This window comes from Panthera onca, chromosome B2 (assembly GCF_046562875.1).
Source record: "Panthera onca isolate mPanOnc1 chromosome B2, mPanOnc1 haplotype 2, whole genome shotgun sequence".
Lineage (NCBI taxonomy): Eukaryota > Metazoa > Chordata > Mammalia > Carnivora > Felidae > Panthera > Panthera onca.
In genome coordinates this window covers 134,322,556-134,348,769 of record NC_138343.1, presented here as the reverse complement: position 1 = coordinate 134,348,769, position 26,214 = coordinate 134,322,556, and the positions used below count along the sequence as shown (strand labels likewise).

At 41.8% G+C, this 26,214-nt stretch overlaps 2 protein-coding genes and 1 long non-coding RNA gene across 6 annotated transcripts in view; 1 reads left to right on the top strand and 2 right to left on the bottom strand.

The window, feature by feature from the left end:
* The window catches only part of LRP11 (LDL receptor related protein 11), a 53,014-nt gene extending 43,971 nt beyond the window's left edge, over positions 1-9,043 (top strand). For both annotated transcript variants that reach the window (XM_060616885.3, XM_060616884.3), the window contains exons 6-7: positions 882-977; positions 5,925-9,043. In XM_060616885.3, the coding sequence (XP_060472868.1) occupies positions 882-977; positions 5,925-6,079 (251 nt within the window). In that variant the 3' untranslated portion in view covers positions 6,080-9,043. The remainder of the gene's footprint in view (positions 1-881; positions 978-5,924) is intronic.
* The window catches only part of LOC145715509 (uncharacterized), a 464,377-nt gene that overhangs the window by 392,495 nt on the left and 45,668 nt on the right, over positions 1-26,214 (bottom strand). The gene's annotated exons all lie outside the window — the stretch shown is intronic.
* Positions 14,139-26,214, bottom strand: part of PCMT1 (protein-L-isoaspartate (D-aspartate) O-methyltransferase) — a 51,418-nt gene continuing 39,342 nt past the window's right edge. The window contains exons 7-9 of one of the 3 annotated variants that reach the window (XM_060616889.3): positions 23,080-23,249; positions 16,475-16,618; positions 14,139-14,939 (exon numbers count right to left, since the gene is read on the bottom strand). In XM_060616889.3, coding sequence (XP_060472872.1) covers positions 14,927-14,939; positions 16,475-16,618; positions 23,080-23,249 — 327 coding nt within the window. In that variant the 3' untranslated portion in view covers positions 14,139-14,926. Of the gene's footprint in view, positions 14,940-16,474; positions 16,619-23,032; positions 23,250-26,214 lie in introns of all 3 variants that reach the window. The other 2 variants (XM_060616891.3, XM_060616890.3) reach the window with 2 other exon arrangements.

Sequence of the window (26,214 nt, the reverse complement as noted above, 5' to 3'; positions counted from 1 at the left end):
GATGAAAGTCCTAAGGTTTGATCTTTCGTACTAGTCACTCTCAATAGTGTAATACAACTGGATAGAGTAAATAATCAACAACATATCATTACACCAGAAATGCTGGTTTCCACCAACAAGCAGTTAGACACGCCTGAGTTTAAATCCCAGCCCAGTGACCCGCTTACTACTCAAAAAGAACCCGGGCAAGTACCAAGCCTCTCTGACCCAAGCGGAAAACAAAGAGCAATGAATACCCGCCAAGTAGGGCTGAGGTGAGAAAGTCAAACGACTTGTCTGAGTGGCTTATGCAAGCTCACTCTTCATTTTTTAAAGAAAAACATTTGTGGACGTTTCTGCTTTTCATGGTATGGATTGCAGAGATCACCCGTGTCTTTTCTAGCTGATGTCTTTCCTTCCTTCTCCAGAGTGCTGGGTGCCTTTTCCCCTTTCTCTGTCCAGCGGTTTTGTTCTCGTCCCATACTCTGGTCATGTTAGTTACCTAGTGTTTTAATATCAAACACAGACCAGGGCGCCTGGGTGGCTCAGTCGGTTAAGCCTCCGACTTCAGCTCAGGTCACGATCTCACAGTATGTGAGTTCGAGCCCTGCGTCGGGCTCTGGGCTGATGGCCAGAGCCTGGAGCCTGCTTCCGATTCTGTGTCTCCCTCTCTCTCTGCCCCTCCCCGGTTCATGCTCTGTCTCTCTCTGTCTCAAAAACAAATAAACGTTAAAAAAAAATTTAAAAAAAAAATATCAAACACAGACCTACGTTTACAAGAGTAATAAATTTTATAAGTCCTTTAAATCCATCCTAAGAAAAATAGATGAGGCTATATTTTCATGTCTGTTTCCTAAAGTTTCTGATGTACCTTTGACATATGTTCTCTCTGTTTTCTGTAGATAGTGGTTCCTCAGGGAAGAACAGAAAAGAAAAAAATTATATTTTTGAATCAAAGAGCGATCGAGGAGGAGGGGAACACCCAGCCCCAGAAACAGGTAAATCTGGAATTTGGAAATTCATTGCAGAGTACAAACATTTGTAGAACCACATATCCTCCAGTGGAAGGTACCAGATGAAGCTGCAAGAGTCTAGGACAAGAGCAGTGACCGATCCGTGGATCGGAAGAGCTGTTGTATTCTCCCTCTATCAGGCTGCATCTGTGGGCTCTTGAACTAGTAACCTCACATCCTTGGACCTAGGCTTCCTCTTTTCTCAGTTGATTGGACTAGAGGATCACTCTATTTCTTTCCAGGTGTAACATGCTATGGAAAAAGTAATATTCACAGCCTAGAAGTTAAGAACTAGATATTCATGGCTCTAGAATCTGAGGCCGAGGTTCAGACCCTTGCTCCGTCACTAAACTCTATGACCTTTGGCAGGCGATCTTCTCTCTCCGGATCCCAGTTCTCCTCAGTCGTAAGATGGAAATGGCAACTATCACTGCCTCAGACTTGTTGGGGGAGAAATGGGACAATTAACATAAACCGTTTAGCACACGTGTGTGACTCATACATAAATAAATGATAATAAATAGCCACACTGGTTTGGCTAATAAATAAGTAAATGACGGCTATTATGCTTGAGTTAGTTATAAAGATCTTATAGAACTACCCTACGACCCAGCAATTGCACTACTAGGGATTTATCCAAGGGATACAGGTGTGTGTTTCAAAGGGGCACATGCACCCCAATGTTTATAGCAGCACTATCGACAATAGCCAAAGTATGGAAGGGTCCAAATGTCCATTGATGGATGAATGGATCAAGAAGATGTGGTACATATATACAATGGAGTTATTACTCGGCAATCAAAAGGGATGAAATCTTGCCATTTGCAACTACGTGGATGGAACTAGAGGGTATTATGACTTCACTCATATGAGGACTTTAAGAGACACAACAGATGAACATAAGGGAAGGGAAGCAAAAAATAATATAAAAACAGGGAGGGGGACAAAAACATGAGACTCTTAAATATGGAGAACAAACAGAGGATTATTGGAGTGGTTGTGGGCTAAATGGGAAAGGGGCATTAAGGAAAGTACTCCTGAAATCATTGTTGCACTATATGCTAACTAACTTGGATGTAAATTAAAAAAATAAATTAAATAAAAATTAAAAAAAAAAAATCCTAGAGTACCTAGTTCTCTCCAGCTGCTCTAGTGATGGATGAAGACCAAAGACAATGAGGAAAGAGTGTAGGAGGTAGAGGGAATATTTAGTGAGTGAAAGAAGAATACCACAATTCCATAATTATGGTCACTTTTAACTAGAAAGAGAACACTTTTGAGTCGGTTCTTCAGAAAGGGAGGTTTTAATCCTAAATCCCACAAACTAATTAGTAAAAGATTTAGGAGAATAAAATATGATTCTTAAATTATAGACCTGAACACGGAGAAGACTTTTTTACCCTAGAGTGTTCTTTGTAAAATCTGGACCACGTTATCGTGTAACCACTAACCAACAAGTGGCCAAAATAATCCAGACGTCAAGTGCCTAGATGCTCCTCCGTCTGCTGGACTGCTGGCCTTGCCCCTGTCCCCACATATCTCAATAAAAAGCGCCCTGTGCCCCATCGACATATAAAGGGAACCCAGGCCTGCCCCTGCCCCGCCCCCCCCCCCCCCCCGCATGCCTAGATGTGTGCAGAAAGCCTCCATTCTAACTGGCCACTGCCCATTCCGGTTGTTATATATTATGAACATCACTCCAGCTCATATGAACAATTCATCTCCTTCGCTGGTTCCTGAGAAAATTATATCATGATGTGTTTTATTAGGGGTTAGAAAATTTTAAATCTCAAATTACCCACCTGAAAGACAATGAAGAAACCATGCCAAGTAAGAATTGAAAAGTCCAGAATAATTTGCAGTACTGTAGCAAGTTTTTTGTGATGGGAGATTTCATTTTCCTTGTCATCAAAGCATTAAACAGGAATCAATTCGACGTTCAGCCACCACACATCTGACTTGGCAAGTAGAAGTTTCCCCTAGATTGCATGTCTGCTCTGTTGTTACCACAGCGGCATCTGCGCTGTGGCCCTGGGGCTGGCATCTCCAACCACAGCCCCCTCCCCCTGCGGCCTCAGCGCTGGTGTTCATCTTCACACGAATCACACACATTTAGAAGGGCGGCCTCTGATGCTTTCCCTGCCCTGAACGAGCACAGCGGTCCTCCTCCACCACCCCTCCCCGAACGTGAATAGTCGCCCGTTTGCACCCATACCCTTCCTTTCCTTCAGTACTAAGCGAAGGAGTGTCCCCTCTTTCCACGGTCAGTCTCCCCCTGATCTTGAGGCAGCCCCTTATCCCCATCATCGATTAACTCTCTGATGTTTTTCATCTGTTTCTCTACTGGCTCGTTGGCCCAACAGCTGCAGACACCTTCAGATCTCTCCCAACACACAAAAACGAAACAGCACCCTTCCACCTTCAGTCTCCGCGTAAATGAATTCCCGATTGCCGAGTCCGTTGGCCTCTCTGGGCTTCACCCCACTTGACCTCTGCTTAGCATTTGGTTCAGCCAAGTGCTTCCTTGAAGTAATCTCTTCCCTGTGCTTCCGAGACTCCCCTGTCCCCTGGCTGTCCTGCCACCTCTCTGATCCGTCTCCTGTTCCCTTAGCTTCTCTTCTTTTGTCTGCCCTCTTAAATGCCGGTGCCTCCTCACCGACTCGCTCCTGGCGCTCCTTCTCCTCCCTTTCTCTCTGGCGATCTCATTCACTTCTGTGGCTGCGGTCACCACCTTGACGCTACAGACTCTCACATATTTAGGCCAAATAATCCAGAAACCTAATAGAAATTTCGGCCTGGATCATCTATAGGCATCTCAATCTGAAAATGTCAGAAAATAAACATATCTCCCCACCCACCCCAAACAAGCTCCATTATTCATTTCAACACGCAGGCAAAACTCTTATGAACCAGAAACACGAACTACATCTTTCACATGTGCACTTCCTATATAATTCCATCATAATAATTACACTTAACTGTATTTTTTCATTTAAATGTTTGTCCACCCAGACCGGAAGTCATGAATAATAATGCTCTCATTTCCCTTTTGGAGAAGTACTGTACCACGGTGGTTCTGGAGCTGTGCTGTCTGGGGCCCTCTCCTAGCTCCACCCCTGACCGTACAGACTTAGACTAGTCACTTAATTCTTTTGATTTTTATGTTTATTTTTTTATTATTTATTTTTATTTTTTAATTTATCTCCCAGTTAGTTAGCATATAGTGCAATAATGATTTCAGGAGCAGATTCCAGGGATTCATCCTCTATGTAGAACACCCAGTGCTCATCCCAACAAGTGTCTCCCTCAATGCCCCTTCCCCATTTAGCCCATCCCCCCACCCACAACCCCTCCAGCAACCCTCAGTTTGTTCTCTATATTTAAGTCTTTTAGGTTTTGTCCCCCTCCCTCTTTTTATATTATTTTTGCTTCCCTTCCCCTATGTTCATCTGTTTTGTATCTTCAATTCCATATTAAGGAAGTCCCATGATGTTTGTCTTTCTCTGACTAATTTCATTTGGCATAATACCCTCTAGTTCCACCCACAGAATGAAAGATTTTCATTCTTTTTGATTGCCGCGTGATGCTCCATTGTGTATGTATACCACATCTTTTTTATTCATCTGTTGATGGACATTTGGGCCCGTGCCATACCTTGGCTATTGTCAATGGCGCTGCTGTAGACATTAGAGTGCACGTGTCCCTTCGAAACAGCACACCTGTATCCTGTGGATAAATCCCTAGTAGTGCAATTGCTGGGTCGTAGGGTAGCTCTATTTTCAGCTTTTTGAGCATGCTCCGTACTGTTTTCCGGAGTGGCTGCTCCAGTTTGCATTCCCACCAGCAGTGCAAAAGGATGCCGTGCATCCTTGCCAACATCTGTTAGTCACTTAATTCTTGCTGTCTTAGTTCCTTCATTGGTAAAATGGGGATACTAATAGTACCAACTCGTGGTGGTTCCGAGGTTTGGATTTAAACCACCAAGGACCTAGTGCGGGGCTGGCACTCTGCAGCACTGGCTTATTGTCTTTGGCCGCCCGCACTTGGATCAGGGTCAGGCGCATGGCTCCCAATTAACACTGAGCGAGTGAAGAAGTGAATGAAATGAAGCGTTACCGAATCAGCTTCTGCAATGGACATTTTTACTCCTCTAATTCCACCAGTTGGCAAGGCCCCTGCAGCTAAAAATGGTTCCACCATATCATCTCCAAGCCTGGCCGGACTCCAGAGTAGACGGGTCTAAGAATAGAGCTGCTGAGCTTGATAAGAAAGACTGATCTGGGGCACACACCCTGTCCCTTCCCGACTCCTGCAAGCCTGGACAGGCTGCTTCTAGTCTGGGTGTCTGCGTCCCACAGGGTAAAGCCTGTGAAGGAGAACTGCAGAGACTTTCTCTTCAACTACCCTTAGCGAGAATCACGCCGCCATATTCTGAAGGTGCCTCTCAGCGGTGCTTCTACTGGCTGAGAGTAGGTTCTCTGGATTTAGAAATGAAAATGTTTCTTTTTTTTTTTTTAAGTTTATTTATTTATTTTGAGAGAAAGAGAGGGAGAGAGAGAATCCCAAGCAGGCTGCCCGTTGTCAGTGCCGAGCCTGATGAGGGGCTCGAACTCATGAACCAGGAGATCATGACCTGAGCCAAAGTCAAGAGTCGGACGCTTGACTGACTGAACCACCCAGGCGCCCCAGAATTTGGTTTTAAAGACGTCTGGGTTTGAGAACTAGACCTGCCATTTGCCAGCTGCGTGCTCTTAGAGCAATTACGTAATCTGGGCACCTTAGTTAATCTATAAGATGGTGATGGTTCGAGTACCTACTTAATTGACTTGTTCAGATTAAATAGCGCATGTAAAGTGTTTATCACACAGTAAATTGCAGCGGTTATTGTTACTAGTCAGTGACCTGCCCTATTTGTTTCTAACCATTCCACAGGTGCAGTGCTACCCTTGGCCCTGGGTTTGGCCATCACGGCTCTGCTGCTTCTCATGGTCGCTTGCCGACTACGCCTGGTGAAACAGAAACTTAAAAAAGCTCGTCCCATTACGTCTGAGGAATCCGACTACCTCATAAATGGGATGTATCTATAAAAGTGTCACTTAAATAGCTGGGGGGCGAGGAGGTTTCACTTTTAATTCATACATATACTGTGTTCCGGATATTTAGAAACCTCTTTGGTTTGAACTGGGCTAAGAAAAATACCGAAACCCCAGAAAATTCTGAAAACCCCAAACCTTTGTTTTTATTTATTGTAGGAAGATTTTCTTTGGGAAGTGTGTGAAATATTTTGAAATTTAGAGAGGAGTCCGTCTGAGTAAAGACTCACACGTCGAATTCTGACTTACGTAAGCTGTCCCTGAAAATAGCAGTTTGCAGTTAGCCACGGCAGAAAATTCAGCGATTCGAGGGGTGGCCTTGGAATGGCGACGTTAACCCTTTACTTTCTAGAGGCCAACCACGGGCCCCTGGCAACCCGGGGCGTCTTGATACACGGCTTCCTCTTGTTCTGAGGCCCTCTTGTTCCTCACGCTAAGCTTCCCGTGCTCTCCTTTCTCCTCTCCCCTTCAAAACCTGTCTCTAGGAATGGATCTCAAGTGAGTTTATACCTTCAATGGCAGGAGTATCTGCACTAGAGCCCCATGAACACGTCAAGGAGGCCTCGGGGAAGGTGAATGTGAGTTTATCCCAGGGCCTCTGACATCGTGTCATTTAGGGGGCTGCCTCATCAGGCTTACCTTTGGGTGAGAAAACCCCGACTTTGGATGACAAATAGCCGTAACACGGCCGTGAAGGGAGCTGGGAAATCCTGGTGGAAGAAGAGGCGGCAGGCAGGTCAAACATTTCAACACAAACTCAGCTGAGGGCGAAGTGGGAGGAGGACAATTAGTTCTTTCTTGAATCTCCTCAGCGCTGCTGGCTGGTCCCGAACACAGCGGCTTTATTTCTGTAGTCGCTGGCTTTCAACACTAGTCTGTGTTGATGGAAGAGGAAGATGCATTCAAACTGGAAAGCAGAACGCTGAGCATCGGGTTTGTAGGTGCGGCTTTTGTAAACATGCCGCGTTTAAGGATCAGCAGGGTCTTTCATCCAACGGGATTGAGCCACTTTTCTCCACTATTTACTCAATGCTTCAGACGCCGTAACGTGCAATCAGCTAATGCCGGGCTTACGTATTCCCACAGCATAGAGCAGTCTTGCACAAATTCGTCTTTGCAGAAAACTGGCCGTCTGGCTTTGCATCTTTTCCCTGTTAATCAGTCTGTAGGATTTTTAAAGGCAAATTATTCCCATCGTCACTTCACGCCGGGATTATACATGTTGTAGAAATCATTCTCCTTGAGAGGACTGTGGTGCCTGTCTACACTCACACGATGTTACCATTTACATAGTATGGCTTTTTCCTCGTAAGTGGCAAATCTTCTAAAATACTTGAACACATTGTAGAGCACTTTATTTTCAGACTGAACCTGGGGTAAGTCGTTCCTTTGGCAAAGGGCTTAATTTGGGTCAGAAATATAACGAACCCATTAAGAAATGGCAAGTTAGTTCTAGAAAAAGAGAGAAATCGGTTACTTTTATGTCCTGCGAGGTCCAAGCATTTTGTTGAATATTAAGAATTGAGCAAAGACTTCAATCTCCCCTCCAGGGCAGGTTAGAGAAAGGACAGCACGAGTGACCTGAGGCCCTCGGCGCTCTCTGTGTGATGCCGTGCAGTGTCCTAGTCCAGAGAAGGACATCACCTGTAGCCATACGCGACACAATAAAAACTGCTGAGGCGTGCATCTTTCAGTACATCTTTTTATACGTGAAGAAATTAAAACACGATTTAGTGTTGCTATGGTGTTGAAAGACTTGAGAAAAGATGTCCACATCCGTGTGTACGATATCCCTTTCATAAACTGTATTTTATTCTTGTGACTTTAAACAACCATTTAACCTAATCATCATAAGTTGCTATTATTTACTGAGCTGTCCCTGTATTACCTGGATTTAATCCTATCAACCTTATCTTGCAAAGGGGGAAATTAGGAATTAGAGAAGGAGAATCGGGGTCTACAAAATATTTGTATTGTCAGATGGACTGAATGGGACTTTTGAAAGTCACCTTAACTGTGAGTATCTGACTGAAGGCATTCTGCATCTAAGATGATTTCAAAATAATTTTAGAGGGAAGCTTGGCCACGATTTGCTGCTCAAACATGTTCGTGTGTCTCACGTCTCTTCCTGAGAAAAGGCCCATCTGAGCCACCTTCCAGAAAACTCAGAGCTTCTTTCCTCCCGTCTCTACAAGCAGACAACAGCCAGTCGCCATCCTTCCAGAAGCTTGAATGCCAGTCACTCGAGTATCAGGTTTGTTCTCTTCCACAGGAAAATAACAGAATGTCTTCATCTTTCTCCTCCTGACTTTTCATAATCTGTGATTCGGCTCCCTGATTCGCTTTCACACTTCCCAGCCCTCCTCAGTCACTGAGGGCTGTTTCGTGTTGTCCTTTATCATATTTTCCCGCAACCCAAACGCGGAGATGCGTATTTCTATTTGTTCTTCAGTTTTGCCGTTCAGGGCAGACCTTGCCGATGAATTAACTGGACTTCCTGTACATAAACATAGGACAGTGCGCTGGGGCCCGGGGCACGGGGCCGTTCGGGTCCTCACAACGTGCTGCCTGCATCACAGTCATGATGCTCCGTAACAGCAGCTTCTGGGCCTGGGATCATCACTGGGGGTCTCTTAAGTTACACTGTCCCCAGTTCGATGGTTGGGGATTGTACCGTTTTGTTCCTAGCAGAGTGTCTCTCAATTATTTGTTCTCTTTACTGGACTCTAAGTTTTGTCTAACTGTTGGTGTTAAAACCGAATGAGGATTTCTAACGAAAAACTGCCCAAGCCAAATAGAAAAGCTTAGTTTGCTGTTCACAAATGTTCACATCTCCGTGGCTTTTTAATCAATTGTGATGCTGACTTTTTGGGGGGGGCACTGGCCCTATTTTTCCCAGCTCTTTTGTCCTGCCCAGTTCTCTCTAGTATTCTAAATAAAGTGCATATTTTATAGCTACTTTGAGAGCAAACACAGATTTTTTGGGGGGTAAATGTCAAACCGCCAGGGATGAAAATACGGTTGGACACACCAAAGCTGGATGTGTTCAGAAATGAACTGAATGGTTAGGACTGAGCCTCCTCCATTTGCTTCATTTAAGTCTCCGTGTGTCTTCGTTCCTACTCATTTGAATTCTCCCATCACCTCTGTTTTTAGTCTTTGTTACCTCGCTGTAAATTGGAAAGAGATCAACTTACAATATCATTCAGCTTAAAGATGTTTTTATACAGTTATTTCAAAACATAGGAAACTTCTCAAAACACATTTTTTTTTTAACGTTTATTTATTTTTGAGACAGAGAGAGACAGAGCATGAACGGGGGAGGGTCAGAGAGAGCGGGAGACACAGAATCCGAAACAGGCTCCAGGCTCTGAGCTGTCAGCACAGAGCCCGACGCGGGGCTCGAATTCACGAACCGCGAGATCATGACCTGAGCCGAAGTCGGACGCTTAACCAACTGAGCCACCCAGGCGCCCCTCAAAACACATTTTAAAATTAGTTTAACTTTTACCAAAAAGCTTAAGGAAAATTGTACTATTTGGACTTAAAAAAAATTCTTTCGTTTTCATTTCATATGACTGAAGACCCAAAAGTCCAAAAATATCAAAAGTCTATGTTCTCATATTTAAACAAAGCAGTTTCACAGATCAAAACAGAAATTTAGAAAAATCTCTAAATGTGTAATCTACAAATGTGTGTATAGAAGAATGAAGAAATCAGAACCATGAACTCTACAATCTGAGATCATGCCTTCAATGTTGTTTGCTGTTGAAGGGGAGCCAATCTGACACTCCTTTAACACCCCCACCTGTAATGTCCGACCTGCTTTATCCAATTCTGTTCCCTACAAGCTAATCACATAAAGGAGCCAAGATCCTAAAGAAGGGTAGCTCTTTTTCCCCAGAAAATCTCTATAATTGATTTACAACTGACACGGTCGTGTTCACATGGAAATTCTACAGTCCCTTTCATCTATAATGTAATTCCCAAGCAAAATCCTGACAAGATAATCACCCCCAAAAGCCTAAATAAACAGGGTTGGCCAAAAAAATTATTCTATGTGATGTGATCTTTTGGGCGGGGGCATCACAGTGACGTATTTGGGGCGTGGGAACTCAAATATAAATGTCCTTGGCTGCCCCCGGCCCCTGGATTGCTGCTCTTGTATTTAAGATGTCCTCAGTGCTGCAATCACCTGCCCTTTGGACAAAAAAGTATTCTGATGCCTGTCCTATTAGGACACTCTGAGTAAGAATGAGCTCTTCAGCTCCAGCAGCCCTCGAACTTTCTCTCGTCTTGGAAAGGAAGTGAAGGGAAAGAACAAGGGGAAAGAGAGAGGGGAAGAGAGGGATTCACTGCCTCAGGACAGCCTCTATGGGAACTAAAAGATCTTTTCTCTCCCACCAGACAAGGAGCACTTCAAAAAGAATCCTGGCTCAAACAACACAAAGTCAGCTATAAAGGTGAAGCCTACAGAGGGGAACTAACATCTACCATTAGAGCACTGGTAGAAGGATTAAAGATAAGGAAACTCTTGGACTTGTTTCATTTTTATTATATTACGATACACAACTTCTGTGGGCTACACGGGCCAGCCAGTTTTCCTCACACAGGATTTTTTTTTAATGTTTATTTGTTTTTGAGAGATAGAGACAGAGCACGAGCGGGGGAGGGACAGAGAGAGAGAGAGAGGGAGACACAGAATTCGAAGCAGACTCCAGGCTCTGCGCTGTCAGCAAGAGCCCGATGCAGGGCTCGAACTTGGGAATGGCGAGATCATGGCCTAGGCCGACATCGGACGCTCAACCGACTGAGCCACCCAGGTGCCCCTACGCAGGATTTTCTTACTGGCAATCTGAGCCACCCTTTAAGTACAATGGGGACAAAACATTGTCATCTTCCTGAAAAATGATAGGAGAAATTAAGAGACATGAAACTGAAATCTGATCAGAACACTTCTTTTTTAAAAGTCTATTTATTTTTAAATGTTTATTTTGAGAGAGAGCAGGTAGGAGAGGGGTGGGGAGGGGTGGGGAGGGTGGGGGAGGAGAGAGAGAGAGAGAGAGAGAGAGAGAATCCCAAGCAGACAGCACAGAGCCTGATGCAGGTCTCAATACCACAAACCATGAAATCATGATCTGGGCCACAATCAAGAGTCGGACACCTAACTGAGCCACCCAGGTGTCCCTTAACTTTATTTGAGAGGGAGTGTGCCCAGGAGCAAGTCGGGGACGGGCACAGAGAGAGAGAGAAAGGGAGAGAGGGAATCCCAAGCAGGCTCTGCAGTGTCAGCACAGAGCCTGACACCGGGCTCGAACTCACGACTGTGAGATCATAGCTTGAGCTGAAATCAAGTTGGATGCTTAACTGACTGAGCCACTCAGGCACCCCAAGATCAGGGCACTTTTACTTTACTAATGTAGTTCTTTAAGAATTTAGTGCGTTGTAGGAAATGATTTATACCCTCAAAGGATGTAGCACTTACCTAAGTTATTGGCCTTCTGAATCCCATTTAGAACATTTAAAAAATTACCCATGTTTGCTATTTCATTTACAACATTAGTATTCAATGGCCATTGTCATATGAGCTTTAGTGCCACACCAAACTACTGGAAAATTCACTAACAGTTACCTGAAAAGCAGAAACACCTACCTCTCTAATGAAACAAAACTAAGGAGCTTTATTCCTCGGCTCACAATCTAATGCTATAGATGGTTTCAGATTTCAAAAAATTCATGAGCATTAAAATATTACTAAAAAAATGTTATCCTACTTTAAAATACATTGAATTTTTTTAAATGTTATTTTTTTTAATGTTTATTCATTTTTGAAAGACAGAGACAGAGCACAAGCAGGGGTGGGGCAGAGAGAGAGGGAGACACAGAATCTGAAGCAGGCTCCGGGCTCTGAGCTGTCAGCACAGAGCCTGACGTGGGGCTCGAACCCACGAACCATGAGATCATGACCCGAGCTGAAGTCAGACGCTTAACCGACTGAGCCACCCAGGCGCTCCTAAAATACATTGAATTTTTAAGATACCTTAGGATAGGTACATTAAGCCAATTTAAAAAGTGTAATCAACTTTTTTTGAGCAATGGCAGTTTTTAAAAATTAAGGCAATGGATTTTAAATATTTACATGGACAATGATAATGTACTATTTTCCTAAAATGTCATTCCCCCCCCCCCCCCCACTAATGTTACTGATTGGAAAAGCGTTGAAATCCTCATTAGAAACTGGAGTTCTTCATTTTCATTCTTAACTGAGAATTAGGTTGGCCTTTAATAAAATCAAATCTATAAAATCATCTTGTTTCAACAGGAACACAGCAGACTGGAACTTTAAAAAATATTTTCACTGTCCTCTTTATACTGTATAAAGGAATCACTTCTATTAAGAAACAATGGAATGCTAAAGTATTTTAGCGATTATGAATACTAAAGATTAAACATTTCTTTTCTCTGGCACATACATAAACTCAGCTCTCTTAAAAAGAAAGCTCTTATACCTAGTTAAAATTCATTTTTGCTTTCTGCCCCTGTCAATGCTCCCTTAAAATCCACTCCTGTTGGGGCACCTGGGGAGCTCACTCGGTTGAGTGTTCGCCTCTTGATTTCAGCTTGGGTCATGATTCCAGGGTTATGGGATCGAGCCCCACACTGGGCTCCGTGCTGAGCAGGAGCCTGCTTGTGCTTCTCTCTCTCTCTCTCTCTCTCTCTCCCTTTCCCTGCCCCTCTCCCACTCGTGCATGTGTGTGCATGCTCTCTCTCAAAATACATAAATAAACACTTAAAAATTTTTTCACTCACAAAAGTGTAAAATCCAACAGTAATGCTTGGCATGGCATTTGTCTATAGCAATCAGGTGGCACTTGGTCCTAGCGTATTTATAAACTGTCCCCTCAAGCCAGATTGCAAACTCCTTGAGAGTAAGGGCTTTTTTACATATGGTAGGAATTTACATATAATAAAATGTCGGCAATCGCTATGAAGGATACAGACTAGTGGTTAAGAATCCATCTAAAATCCTAAAAGGATACCGGACCTTTGAAACTACCTCAAATGACATGGAGTCCTGCACCAAAAGGGCTCGTGGACTGGATCCAGAAGCGATGCCAACACCAGCAAACCAGCAGGGAACTAAAACTCACAAGTTTTAACTGCCAACTAACGCTAGTTTCCTGTGTGGGATCTTGCCCAAGAGACACTAGTGAAAAAACGTGTATGTATGTATATTTTTTTAAAACCATTTTTAAACAAGTAAAGCTTAAGACTTTAAGAAGTGGGGGAGAGGTGCCACACACGCTAAGGATCAACTTGCCAGAATCAGACTCACTTGCACACCGGGGGGGGGGGGGGGGGGGGTTCTTTTGCTGAGAGTATTAGCTGTGCTAGATACACAGTTTGTATTTTTTCAAGTTCTAGAACTCCTGGAAAAACAAAGATCTTTTTATAAAAGGTATAAAATGACAATATTTAAACAAGATCCCAAAGCGCTACGGCCTTCTTAGAAACTCATTTTTACAGTCATCATATTAATACATATTTATTTCTTTTGAGAGAGCGAGAGTGAGTCGGGGAGGGGCAGAGAGGGAGAGGGAGACAGAATCCCAAGCAGGCTCCGCGCTGTCAGTGCAGAGCCCGATGGAGAGCTTGAACCCACGAAGCGTGAGATCACGACCTGAGCCGAAGTCAAGAGTCGGCTGCTTAACTGACAGAGCCACCCGGGTGCCCCAGGAAAGGTTTACAGATGAGATGGGTTTTGTCACATTTATCCTTGACCTTCATTCACGCACTCACTCAGCATGTACTGTTCATCTGCAAGAGGGCAAGCCCCGTGTTAGGCAAAGAAGGATGATGAGGTGTGGTCCTGGTCCGCTGGAAACAGTCAGTCTAGCAACGTACCGCCGGAGGTATCTGTCCACCCACGCTACTCAGACGTCATAAAGCGGAGCATCAGAGAAACCACTTTCTCTCCGTGACCTCTCTCAGTCAGCACTTTGCATCTGGTGGACACGTGGTTCTTTCCCGGGGATTCAAACACCACCGAGGCCTCTTTTACTTTTAACTTTATTTGGCAAAGCAGCTGCATAAACTGTTCAGCGACTAGGACCCAGCTTACACAGCATGTTAAATCCATATACGTTATCAGCAGCAAATCGGAAACAGAAAAAACAATACTGAGCTACAAGTCTCCTATAATTTTAAAGAGGGAAAGTACTATGTCGGTTATGTCCAATCCGAACAGCTAAGTGTTTTAAAGGACATCACCTGCCATCTTCGTCAGTTTTAATATTTACAAATGCTTAGTTTTAAGGTGACAAAGCAGCTGATTGTATCTACAACATGCTATTCTATGACACCACATCAAAAGCTTTAAAAAGGGAGCTCATCTCTATTTTCTTAGTGGCATCTAACAGACATCCAAAAACCAAGAATCCTAACTTGTGAATGGTGGTGTTATCTCATGTACAAAAGGAATCTGATAAATTAATATTGAAACAGAATTAAGTGTCTAAAAGAAAAACCACTCCTCAGAATCAATTCACAAACTAAGTTTTCCATGTGACAGAACCTCGTCTTTTAATATTTTAAAGTAAAGTGTGGGTGTGTTGAATTAATAAATCCACAAATTTATACTTTGCATCGCTCCTCTACCAATTCGGCTTCCGTGCCTCTTTGAAGAATTAGAAACCCTACAAAACCACACATTTTCATGCTGAAAATAATAGTGTAACAAAGTCCAAAACAAGCTGTGATGCTGTTGGTTTTCAAAAAGCTTTGAGAACTGAGATGAGCAATCCACTGTAATATTATATACTGGTCAAGCTGATGGCGCTTTTACAGTTCGTCCCTGGGGGTGAAAAAGAGAAATATGTCAGTAGGCGTTACATACTGTAACTTTCTAGTAGTTCAGATACAATTATTACATAAGTACAAATACACCAATCCCCAAGCATTAAAAAGGAAGGGAAAAAAAAAGCAAAGCAAACAGTCCCAAGTCCAAGCAAAGATGGGAGTCAGCCATCCACACATCCCTCATGCTGCTCTGCAATGCAACGTGAAACCTCAAGGCCCTGAATTCTTTATTTTTTACTTCTTAAAGATAACTTTCTTCCTTTAAGAGCAAAAATTCAGAGAAACTTTGACTTCTCCATCTAGGATCTTGCTAACACTGTTTATTAGAAAATGATGACGAGTATTTAGAGTTCAGATCATTTTTTATAGTTACATTTACAAAACTGGGCAAGAATTTGGCCTTTTGTTTAGAGTATCTGTTAGCAAGTGCTGCGTAGGTCCATCTCAACCCAAACTCTTTGGAAGAGAAAGCACCATCTGGAGGTGTGCTGTCTCTGTCAGCTGATTTCAGAAGGCAGCTTCATCAGCTCCAAAAGAAACCAGTCGCTCAGCCAGGCACAGCACCTTACCAGCAACTGCCAGCGACAGGAAGGAAGGAATACAAATGCAGCTTAAAATAAATAGTATGGTATATAAATTACACCTCAATAGAGCTGTTAAAGGTGAAAAAATAAAGCTATCAAAAAAGCCAAAAAAACTTCAGAGTAGAGGGCAATCTGAGTGACAAAAACATCGCTAAATACACAAGAATTTTAGGGGTAAAGAAGTATGACGTTTGCAACTAAATCTCAAGTGATCTCAAGAAAAAATAGGATATATGTGCATATATAAATAGAGAAGAGGGGGTGAGAAAGTGAATGTATAAAAACGTTAACCATTGGTAACTCTGGATGCAGAGATTCAGAAACTCTTCCTACTATTCTTACGATTAATCTGTAATAAAAATTAAAAAGTCTTTAAAAAGTTGTTAAAATCAATGTGAAGGGAAGGTAAGTAAAGAGCTAAAGTTTCCCAGGTATGTGGTGAATTAAGGGACTATCAGACAATACGCTTTCTTTTAAAACTACATTTTGTAAATTGTGTGAGAAATTATTTTAAAAATTACATCTCCCATAAACTGCCTTTGTCATAGAGTACTGGATTATCTGTTAAATGATAAATGATCATTTCTGGTCCCTTTTAATATATTCTTCTAAATAATGTAAATACTAGAATTCTCACAGAACAGCTTTTACTTAAATTCATGCAAGCATTAAAATATTTAAACTGCAAAGATTTCATACTTGCAAAACACTCTTTTCATAAATTCACTTAACTCTTTTTAAAATGTAAACTGAAGATACTACTGTCTTTGCAAAATAATTTACTGTATTTGATTTACCTGTTGCAAGGCATTAAGGACATTGTAAACATATATCCTTATTGCCAACAACATAGCACAACATTTCCAAACGTCCTCTTCAATTAAAAATTGTTTTAAAAAAGAAAAGGATAAAAACTCTCAACAAACTAGGTATAGAGGAAACGTACCTCAACATAATAAAGGCCATATATGACAAGCCCACAGCTAACATCATACTCAACGGTGAAAAGCTGAAAGCTTTTCCTCTAAGATCAGGAACAAGACAAGGATGCCCACTCTCGCCACTTTTATTCAACATAGCACTGGAAATCCTAGCCAGAGCAATTAGGCAAGAAAAAGAAATAAAAGGCATCAAAATCGGAAAGAAAGAAGTAAAACTGTCTTTTTGCAGACAACATATTATATATAGAACACCCTAAAACCACCACCAAAAAAAAAAAAAAAATCAAAACTAATAAACCAATTCAATGAAGTTTCAGGAAACAAAATCAATATACAAAAATCAGTTGTGTTTCTATATACCAATAATGAACTATCAGAAAAAGAAATTAAAACAATCCCATTTATAATTGTATCAAAAAGAATAAAATATCTAAAATAAATTTAAACATGGTGAAAGATCTGGACACTGAAAAGTATAAGACATTAATGAAAGACATCGAAGAAGACACAATGCTCATGGATTGGAAGAATTAATACCGTTAAATATCCATACTACCAAAGCAATCTACTGATTCAATGCAATCCATATCAAAATCCCAACAGCATTTTTCACAGAAATAGAACAGCCCTAAAATTTGTATAGAACCACAAAAATCCCCAAATAGCCAAAGCAATCTTTAGAAAGAAGAACAAAGCTGGAGGTATTACACTGTCTGATTTCAAACTATATTACAAAGATAGAGTAATCAAAACAGTATGATATTACCATAAAAGAGACACATGGGTCAATGGAACAGAACAGAGAACCCAGAAATGAACCCACACATATGTGGTCAACTAATTAAGGAGCCAAGAAAATACAATGGGGAAAAGATAGTGTCTTTAGTAAATGGTGCTGGGAAAACCAGACAGCCAGATGCAAAAGAATGAAACTGGCCCATCTTACACCACACTGGCCCATCTTACACCACACACACAAAAATCAACTCCAAATGGATTAAAGACTTGAATGTAAGACCTGAAACCATAAAACTAAACTTAATGTGGTAATCATTTTGTAGTATATACATACATCAGATCGCTATGTTGTACATGTAAAAGTAATGTAATGCTATGTCAATCATATCTCAATAAAACTGGGAAAAAAATCATATTGTAGAACAACTAACAATGTGGGACAATACTGATACCACTTTATTTAATAAAAAAGATTATAAAACTATACTATATGAACTCAGAATTACAAAAGAGTTATATACAGAACTATGGATAAAAGAGTAAAAAAAAAATGTATATCTATATCTATATCTATATCTATATCTATAGATATATATATCTACCAAAATGTCGATAATGTTTATCTCTAGGTTCTGACACTGTGGGTAATTTTTATTTCATTCTTTGTACTTCTAATAATTTTTACATGGCACATGCATTATACTTTGGTAGTCAGAAACAGTATTACTAAAAACAAATAGAAGGAACTGTATAGCACTAAAAAGAAAAAAAGGAAAAGGAAAAGGAAAAGAAATTAAGTTTATAAACCTGAATTTTAACATTTAGGGTACCAAAGAAAACCAAAAATTTGCTGTCAGTGCATGTATAACCTTGTCACATCCTATTAGTCCAAAATCTATATAACTTTCAAGCTTTTATTTTTCCACTTAATGTTCCAAATTCTACATAAATATCTTTCTTTAGCTGACTTACACATGTAGATCATTTATAATAAAAAGTATTATGTCCTGGGGTGCCTAGTTGACTCAGTCGGTTAAGCATCCAACTCTTGATTTCGACTCAAGTCATGATCTCCCAGTTTGTGAGATCAAGCCCTACATCAGGTTCTGTGTTGACAGTGTGGAGCCATTTAGGATTCTCTCTCTCCCTCTCTCTCTGCCCCTGCCTCGCTCACTCTCTCTCAAAATAAATAAACTTTAGAAATAAAGTATTATGTCCTAATTTCTAGAAAGGCTCTTTAAAATGGTTATATATGTGCTAAACATGTTCATTAGATTAATAATTATATATATTATTATGTAATATATAACTATACTTCATTTATTAGGTTAATAACATTTGGTATTGTATATTCTTTATTGTATATTGTATATTCTTTACATTTATCTAACAAATGTAAAGATGTACTACCAGGAAACAATAATCAAAATCCACGAGTGTTTTCTAATTAACGGGTTTTCTGAGGTAATACAGTAGATTGTACAAAGCTTTATGAGAGACGTAAAAAGAATTCCAAAAGCAACAAAACACATCCCTGCCTTTAAGGGTGCAAAATACGTCATAATGCTGTAATGTCTGTCAAGAAATTTAAAAGGGACAATATGGGACGATACGGAACACAGGGTCAACCGGATACCCTAGGAACTACGCTGCCGGCCTTAGAAATGCCCAAACGACTCATAACATGTTTTTCACTTTAAGATGACATGCATAGGGGCGCCTGGGTGGCTCAGTCGGTTGAGCGTCCGACTTCAGCTCAGGTCATGATCTCACGGTCTGTGAGTCCGTGAGTTCGAGCCCCGCGTTGGGCTCTGGGCTGATGGCTCGGAGCCTGGAGCCTGCTTCCGATTCTGTGTCTCCCTCTCTCTCTGCCCCTCCCCTGTTCATGCTCTGTCTCTCTCTGTCTCAAAAATAAATAAACGTTAAAAAAAAAAAAAAAAAAAAAGATGACATGGATAAACAAAGCACTGACAGAATGAGAATCCTGACACATTCCTCAGCGTCACAAACCAGAGATGAACTTATTCCATTGACTCCTGTGGCTCTTAAAAATAAAAATAAAACTTACCAGATGATTAACAAAATATTGATCTCTACGTATATAAAATGAATATACTTATGTTAAATGAAACACAGATTTAAAAAGTATGAAGAGCTCATGAAGCAGCTGATACAACTATAACACATCCACGTCATGAACATACTACCACAGGTTCTAGGTCTATGGCCCCCACGTCTGGCATCGTCTCATCACTCCACCAAAACTAGAAATGACCTTCCTTCCAAGCATAAGGAAACAGAAGTCTACACGCAGGCTTGGGGCTTTATGTGGCATGAGAACGCAGCATGCCCACCACCACTGCTCTTGTTTTCCCACATAGTTTCTATCGAAGGTCCCCAGCAAAGACTGCACCTCACCCTCACAGAGCACTGCAACTGGCTCTGGATTCCTCGGGAAGAGGAGGACGGAAAGCTGGTGGGAAACAAGAGAAGGTTCGGAAGAAAGCATGGGGACGAGCTGTTACATTAATCTGGAAGAAGATCCGAAAGAACAGAGATCACCTCACCTGGCAATAAAACCTGAGGAGGAGCTTTTTAGATGATAATTCCCAAATGTGGGATGAACACTCAGAAAATGGCAAGGGGCTCTTGTTAGCCACATTCTATCCTTACTACCACTGCCTTAATTCAGGCCACCACCATTTCACCCCTAGCTTGCTACAACCACATTCTGTTTCAGACTCTAGCTCTGTCCCTTTCCAATCTACTCTCTACGCCACAGCCAGGGTCATCTTTCTGAAATGTAATTCTGATCACCTCACGGTCTGGCTTCAACACTTCAATTGCTCTCCTAAACACACTACACTCTAACTGGTTGTTTGTCTTCTTTAGATTTGTTTGGATCTCCCACATGACTAGAAGTCCCAAGAGAATGGTAGGTTTCACGTTCACAGCTGTGTATCCATGGCCCTAGCACAGTCCCTGGCAATGCTGTCCCTGCTCTCAGTGGGTTCCAGTCAAACTGTTTCCTCCCCCTATGGCCCAGCATGGTAGGTCCCCGGTCCCTGGGTATGTCAAGACCCTTCACTATTCCCATAACCTTGCCTGTATTTCTTTGATTCGTCCTTTCACTAAAATCACTTTAAAATCCCTAGCTGAGCATACTTTCTATTTTCTGCCTCGATCCTGCCGGAGAGTTTAAGAATACAAATAGAAACGGTGGATTAATGGTCTCTTTTGATTTTCAGTTAACTGTTGTTTTACCCTTTCAAACATCTTATTTTCTAGTAATTTGTTTCAGCACAAATTTTTTTCAATGTGGCAGTTGTTTTTTTTTTCCAATGCTGTTTTCAGATTTTGTTTCACCTTCACATTCTATAAACCTATACTCTTGAAAGATTTTCAGTTAAGTAACTGATTGTCTTTGTAAAACTACATCTTGGGGGGCACCTGGCTGGCTCAGTTGGTAGGGCATGCAACTCCTGATCTCAGGGTCATGAGTTCAAGCCCCACATTGGGCACAGAACTTACTTAAAAACAAAAACAAAATCAAACTACATCTTTGGATGTAGGAAAAACGTGTCTGAACAAACAACATTTACAACAGAAAGAATTAAGAAGTCTTTCTAGTACAACTAGAGAAATGCCTCCAGTGATACATACATGTAAAATTGCTCAATCTTTTTTTTTTTTTTTTTTTTAACGTTTATTTATTTTTGAGACAGAGAGAGACAGCATGAACGAGGGAGGGGCAGAGAGAGAGGGAGACACAGAATCGGAAACAGGCTCCAGGCTCCGAGCCATCAGCCCAGAGCCCGACGCGGGGCTCGAACTCGCGGACCGGACCGCGAGATCGTGACCTGAGCCGAAGTCGGACGCTCAACCGACTGAGCCACCCAGGCGCCCCAAATTGCTCAATCTTTTAAAAAGTTGAAGACCGAAAAGAAAAACAGACATATATATATCTAAATATTTGGTAAATGACTAAATATTTGTCCATAAATTTAAAAGTTATTCTAACTTTAATATAAATAGTTTAGTTTTATAAAGGGTAAATATAGGTGTTGTGGAAACCTAGAGTTTATATGACCTGGGAAGCGGGAAGAACCTCTTCATGAAGGAGAAAAAAAAAGAGGACTAAAAACAAGACTGCCCAGAAAACTGGGAGGACTGGGAAAGACCCTAAGCACGTGAAGGCCCTGAAGCTTAAGTGTCACGAGCTTCATGCTAAACCCACCTCCGCTTATTATAGAAACAAAATACCTTTTTGTAATTCCTTCATCATCAAATTGACAGTAGAATGTTCAATACTAACATTTATTGTGTGTAAAAGAAAAAATTTAAATTATTAATGAAAATCTGAACTCTTACTTGGTAGCAAATGTCAGTGAGCTCAGTGATATGTTTGCCCCTTGTGTATAGCAGCAATCATACTGTTATTTAACAAGATAACCATCCTAGAAGGAAAGTCGAGGAAGGCTGTAATTAGTTGTTAAAAACTGTATGATTTTAACTGGCAAGACTCATAGCTTTTTAATGTCTTTTTTTAAAGCAGTGGCCGTGCTCCAGATTAAAATTCAAAGAAAAGAGCTATATCCATATTAAGTGAAGAATGAAATGCAATTCCTAGTAAGATATCCCAGAAATGGCCAATCGGAGTTTAAAGAAAAACTCAGTTTTGAACAAACGGAGTTAGATGACCATTTTTGCAATCAAACATTTATTCAAAAAGTGTCTTTCCGCTTTCCATAAAACAAGATTGAGGTCTATTAAACTTACAATCACCATTTTACTCACTAAAAAAATAAAAATAATTCTCTAAAAATAAGTACCCCTGTCAAATAAAAAAAAAAAAAAATCCTAAAACAAGGAAACTGTAAAGCCTTTCTTATTTAGACATTTAATTTTAAATAGTCTTAGCTAGTGTCACTCTTACTTATCGATTTCACTCCTTCCCACTGGAGGACGTGGGGAGGGGAAGGGAGAAGAAGGAGAGAGGAAGAAGAGAAACCTGGGCTTCAAACAAAATATTCAGATTATGCAGAAACACAAAACACAAGTAGGCATTATAACGAGCCATGCTGTACTGAAGATTATGCCGCATGCTGTTGGCCCTTTGGGTGGGTTTGTGAGACCTGGGCACTGCCTTTGAGCTTAGAGAATCCCCCCACCTCCCCAGGAACTCAGAGTGGCTTTAAAATGCGCTGGCCAGTTCTATAGACTGGGAGAAGTTTATCCCTTATAGTGGCTCTGAAACAGTAGCTGAATGTAAAACAGGCACAGGTTGTCAGACAGAATGTCAATGAACCTGGCTGAAAGAGAGAAAGCAAGCTGAGAGGAACAATGTCCTCTCTGGGATTCTGACACCTTTGAAAACTGGGACAAGAGTATCTTTTCCCTTCTTTCTCTTTACGACTATGGTACAACAGGGGGTGGAAGGGGCAGGAAATGATGGCCCCTTCCCTTCAGACCAAAGCCTTTGTTTCCATGATCATACAGCAGTTACAAAAACGATCTGTGAATACAGAAAATTAATGGCTGATAATAAATTATCCTTAGAAAGTTCTGAACAGTGGCTAAAAGCCTCTTTGGAAAAATAAAAAAATTAAAAAACCAAGAGAAAGGAAAAAAACCCACCTTCGTGCCAACCAAGTCTCACCCCCCTTTCCCAAAGATATGAGTTAAACCAAAAGAAGGGCACACTCATGCGAAGTTTGTCTAGACTTTTAATGTAGTGAATTTCTGATGTTAGAATGGAGTAGCATAAAGGTGACAACCAAAAAAGCAGCCTTGTGGTCTAATGTCTTAGAATCCACACCCTTCACCTTGCGTGTGTGGAAGAAGAAAGAGCAGAAGATAAAATCACTTCCACCTGGCCCACTGCTTCTCTTTATCTGTTAAAGGCACGTAGATCACTCCCATCAGGGGCTTCATCTTGACACTGCCGTCCTGCAGCTTGTCGTACTGCTCCAGCATCTGGTTGCCACCTGCGGGGCCGACCGGCAGTATCAACCTCCCACCAGGCTTTAACTGGTCTATCAGCTAAAAGAAAAAGACACGCCAAGTTACCGATTTTCCGTTAAGACTCACTTTACTACACTATAAACAACTTCCCGCGTCCGTGGGCAGAAAGCAGAAATGGGCTTTATTTAGTACATACATACTTCGACTGTTAAACTTATTACTCAATTACCCATCGACCTCCTCTACTAAACTACCAGTTCTCTGATGACGGGGACTGTGATCTTATCCATCTCTGTGCCCTTGGCATCTAACATAGGACGCAGCACAACTGCAGGGCTCACAATGTTCAAGCTGAACCGCGTAACGCAGAACCATCCTCTCTTGGGAAGATCAAAGGCAAAGTAGGAAATTTCAGTGCCTGTTTTGAATCTTTGTGGTCCGGAGTGGGGAAGGAAGCGGGCAGTGCAGAAAATCAGCATGGAATTCCTATCCTGACACTGCAGAATTTAGGGCATCACGGAGCTGAAAACAAGGAGACCTCGGTCTTACGACTGAATTTAGGATTACTGGCACCATGACAAAGGAAGGTAGGGCTGAGTTCCTGAAGCATTAGAATGAGGACACCTCGTCAATGAAAAACCAAGAGTACTCAGTGAAAGCCCTCTTGGTCAGAAAACATTTAAACCCTATGTTACCATTTGAATGTAGCCTTCAAATGACCAGTAATCAAACACGGTAAGGAAGAACCGTATCATCTCTCTCCTGGACCAGATGTCCTACCTTCTGAGATCTCGTGGCTTCCTCTTTTTGATTTTTCCTACTGTCTCTCTCTTCCCTCATTTTTTGATATTATTAAAGTGATTCCTCTAGAAGTATTCTGTGAAACAGTGCACGGAATATTTTAAAAGAGAGAGAATGAGATCTTCAAGTCCAAAACGACCTTTATTTCACATATTTGACAATATGTGAGTACAGAATTCAAGGCCGGAAGTCATTTTCAGTTTAGATTTGTGATGGTTTGTTCTTCTGACTTGTTGATTCTTTTCAGCTCATTTATTTATTTTGAGGGAGAGAGAGCGCAGCATGTGCCTGTGCATAGAGTAGGGGCAAAGAGGGAGACAGAATCCCAAGCAGGCTCCATGCTAGTGTAGAGCCTGACACAGGGCTTGGAGCCGACCTCAAGAGTCAGACACTCAATGGACTGAGCCACACAAGTGCCCCTGACTTGATTCTAATGCTGCTGTTCTGCAGTCTGATACCTTTCTGATTACCAATCGTTAAGATTATGTTCTATTGTTCTGGAAGCTTTTAGAATATCCCTGATATTCTAGCATTTCACGGTGATATTACGGTTCTTTTTTTCCTCTCTTTTTTTTTAAAGTTTATTTTTTTTAAACTTCTTTTTTTATGTTTATTTTTGAGAATGAGAGACAGAGACAGAGCATGAGCAGTGGAGGGGCTGAGAGACAGGGAGACACAGAATCTGAAGCAAGCTCTAGGCTCTGAGCTGTCAGCACAGAGCCCAATGTGGGCTTAACTTAACTGAGCCCCCCAGATTCCCCTAAAGTTTATTTTGAGAGAGACAGCAAGCAGGGGAGGGGCAGAGAGAGAGGGAGAAAGAGAGAATCCCAAGCAGGCTCTGCACTGTGAGAGCAGAGTCCGATGCGGGGTTCCAACCCACGAACCACAAGATCATGACCTGAGCCAAAACGAAGAGGTGGATGCTCAACCAACTGAGCCACTCGGGCACCCCTCCCTTTAAAAAAAAAAAAAAAAAAATCATCATACTGGGCACTCAACAGATCTTTTCAAACTATAGAATACTGTCCTTCAATTCTCGGAAATTTTCTTACTTAAGGCTTCACACTAATTGTTCCTCATACAGAAATTTCAAGCAGCAGCCCCTCTTTTCAGACCCATGCTTCATCTGTGATTTCCAAGGTCCTGATGCCTCCAGTTTCTAAGCCCTTTCAAAGTTCTGCAGAGTAGGGGCACCTGGGTGGCTGAGTCAGTTAAGTGTCCAACTTCGGCTCAGGTCATGATTTCACTGTGTGAGTTCGAGCCCCATGTCAGGCTCTACGCTGACAGTTTGGAGCCTGGAGTCTGGAGCCTGCTTTGGATTCTGTGTGTGTGTGTGTCTCTCTCTCTGCCCTTCCCCTGCTTGTGTGCTCTCTCCCTCTCTCTCAAAAATAAATAAAACTTAAAAAAAAAGATAAAAAGCTCTGCAGAGCAAGCTGCTTCAGCAATGATTCCCTCTGCAGTCTCTTCAGTTCAACTTCCTCCGCCCTCCTGACTCAGTTATTACTCCACCTGCTTTCTATCTGCACATGCCACGGGGCTCAGGAGTGCAGGTGCAATCTCCTAGGTGATAATGAGAGGGGTGCCTGGTGGCTCAGTTGGTTGGGCATCCAACTCTTGATTTCAGCTCAGGTCATGATCCTAGGGTGGTGAATCAAGCCCCACGTCTGGCTCCACACTGAGCATGGAGCCTGCTTAAGGTTATCTCTCTCTCCCTCTGCGCTTCTGCCCCTCTTCCGCACTCACGTTCTCCCTGTCTCTGAAATTAAAAAAAGATAGGGGCGCCTGGGTGGCTCAGTCGGTTGGGCGGCCGACTTCGGCTCAGGTCGTGATCTCACGGTTTGTAAGTTCGAGCCCCGCATCGGGCTCTGTGCTGACAGCTCGGAGCCTGGAGCTTGCTTCCAATTCCGTGTCTCCTTCTATCTCTGCCCCTCCCCCACTTGTGCTCTGTCTCTCTCTGTCTCTCAAAAATAAATAAATGTAAATAATAAAAAAAAAATTTTTAATTAAAAAAAGATAAAAAATTAAAAATACAATGTGTTAAAACGACTGGTTTAGTTTTTTTTTTTTTTTTAACAAGTAATACGGCCAGAGAAATTAAGTGATTTTCCCAAAGTCATTCAGCAGCCAATAAAGCAGCAAGTCAATGACCAGAACAAGTTCCTTAACTTTCAGCTTCTCATGAACTCCTCTACACATATAGAAAGGAACTTTTCCAGACTGGGGAGTGGCTGAGACTGGGCAG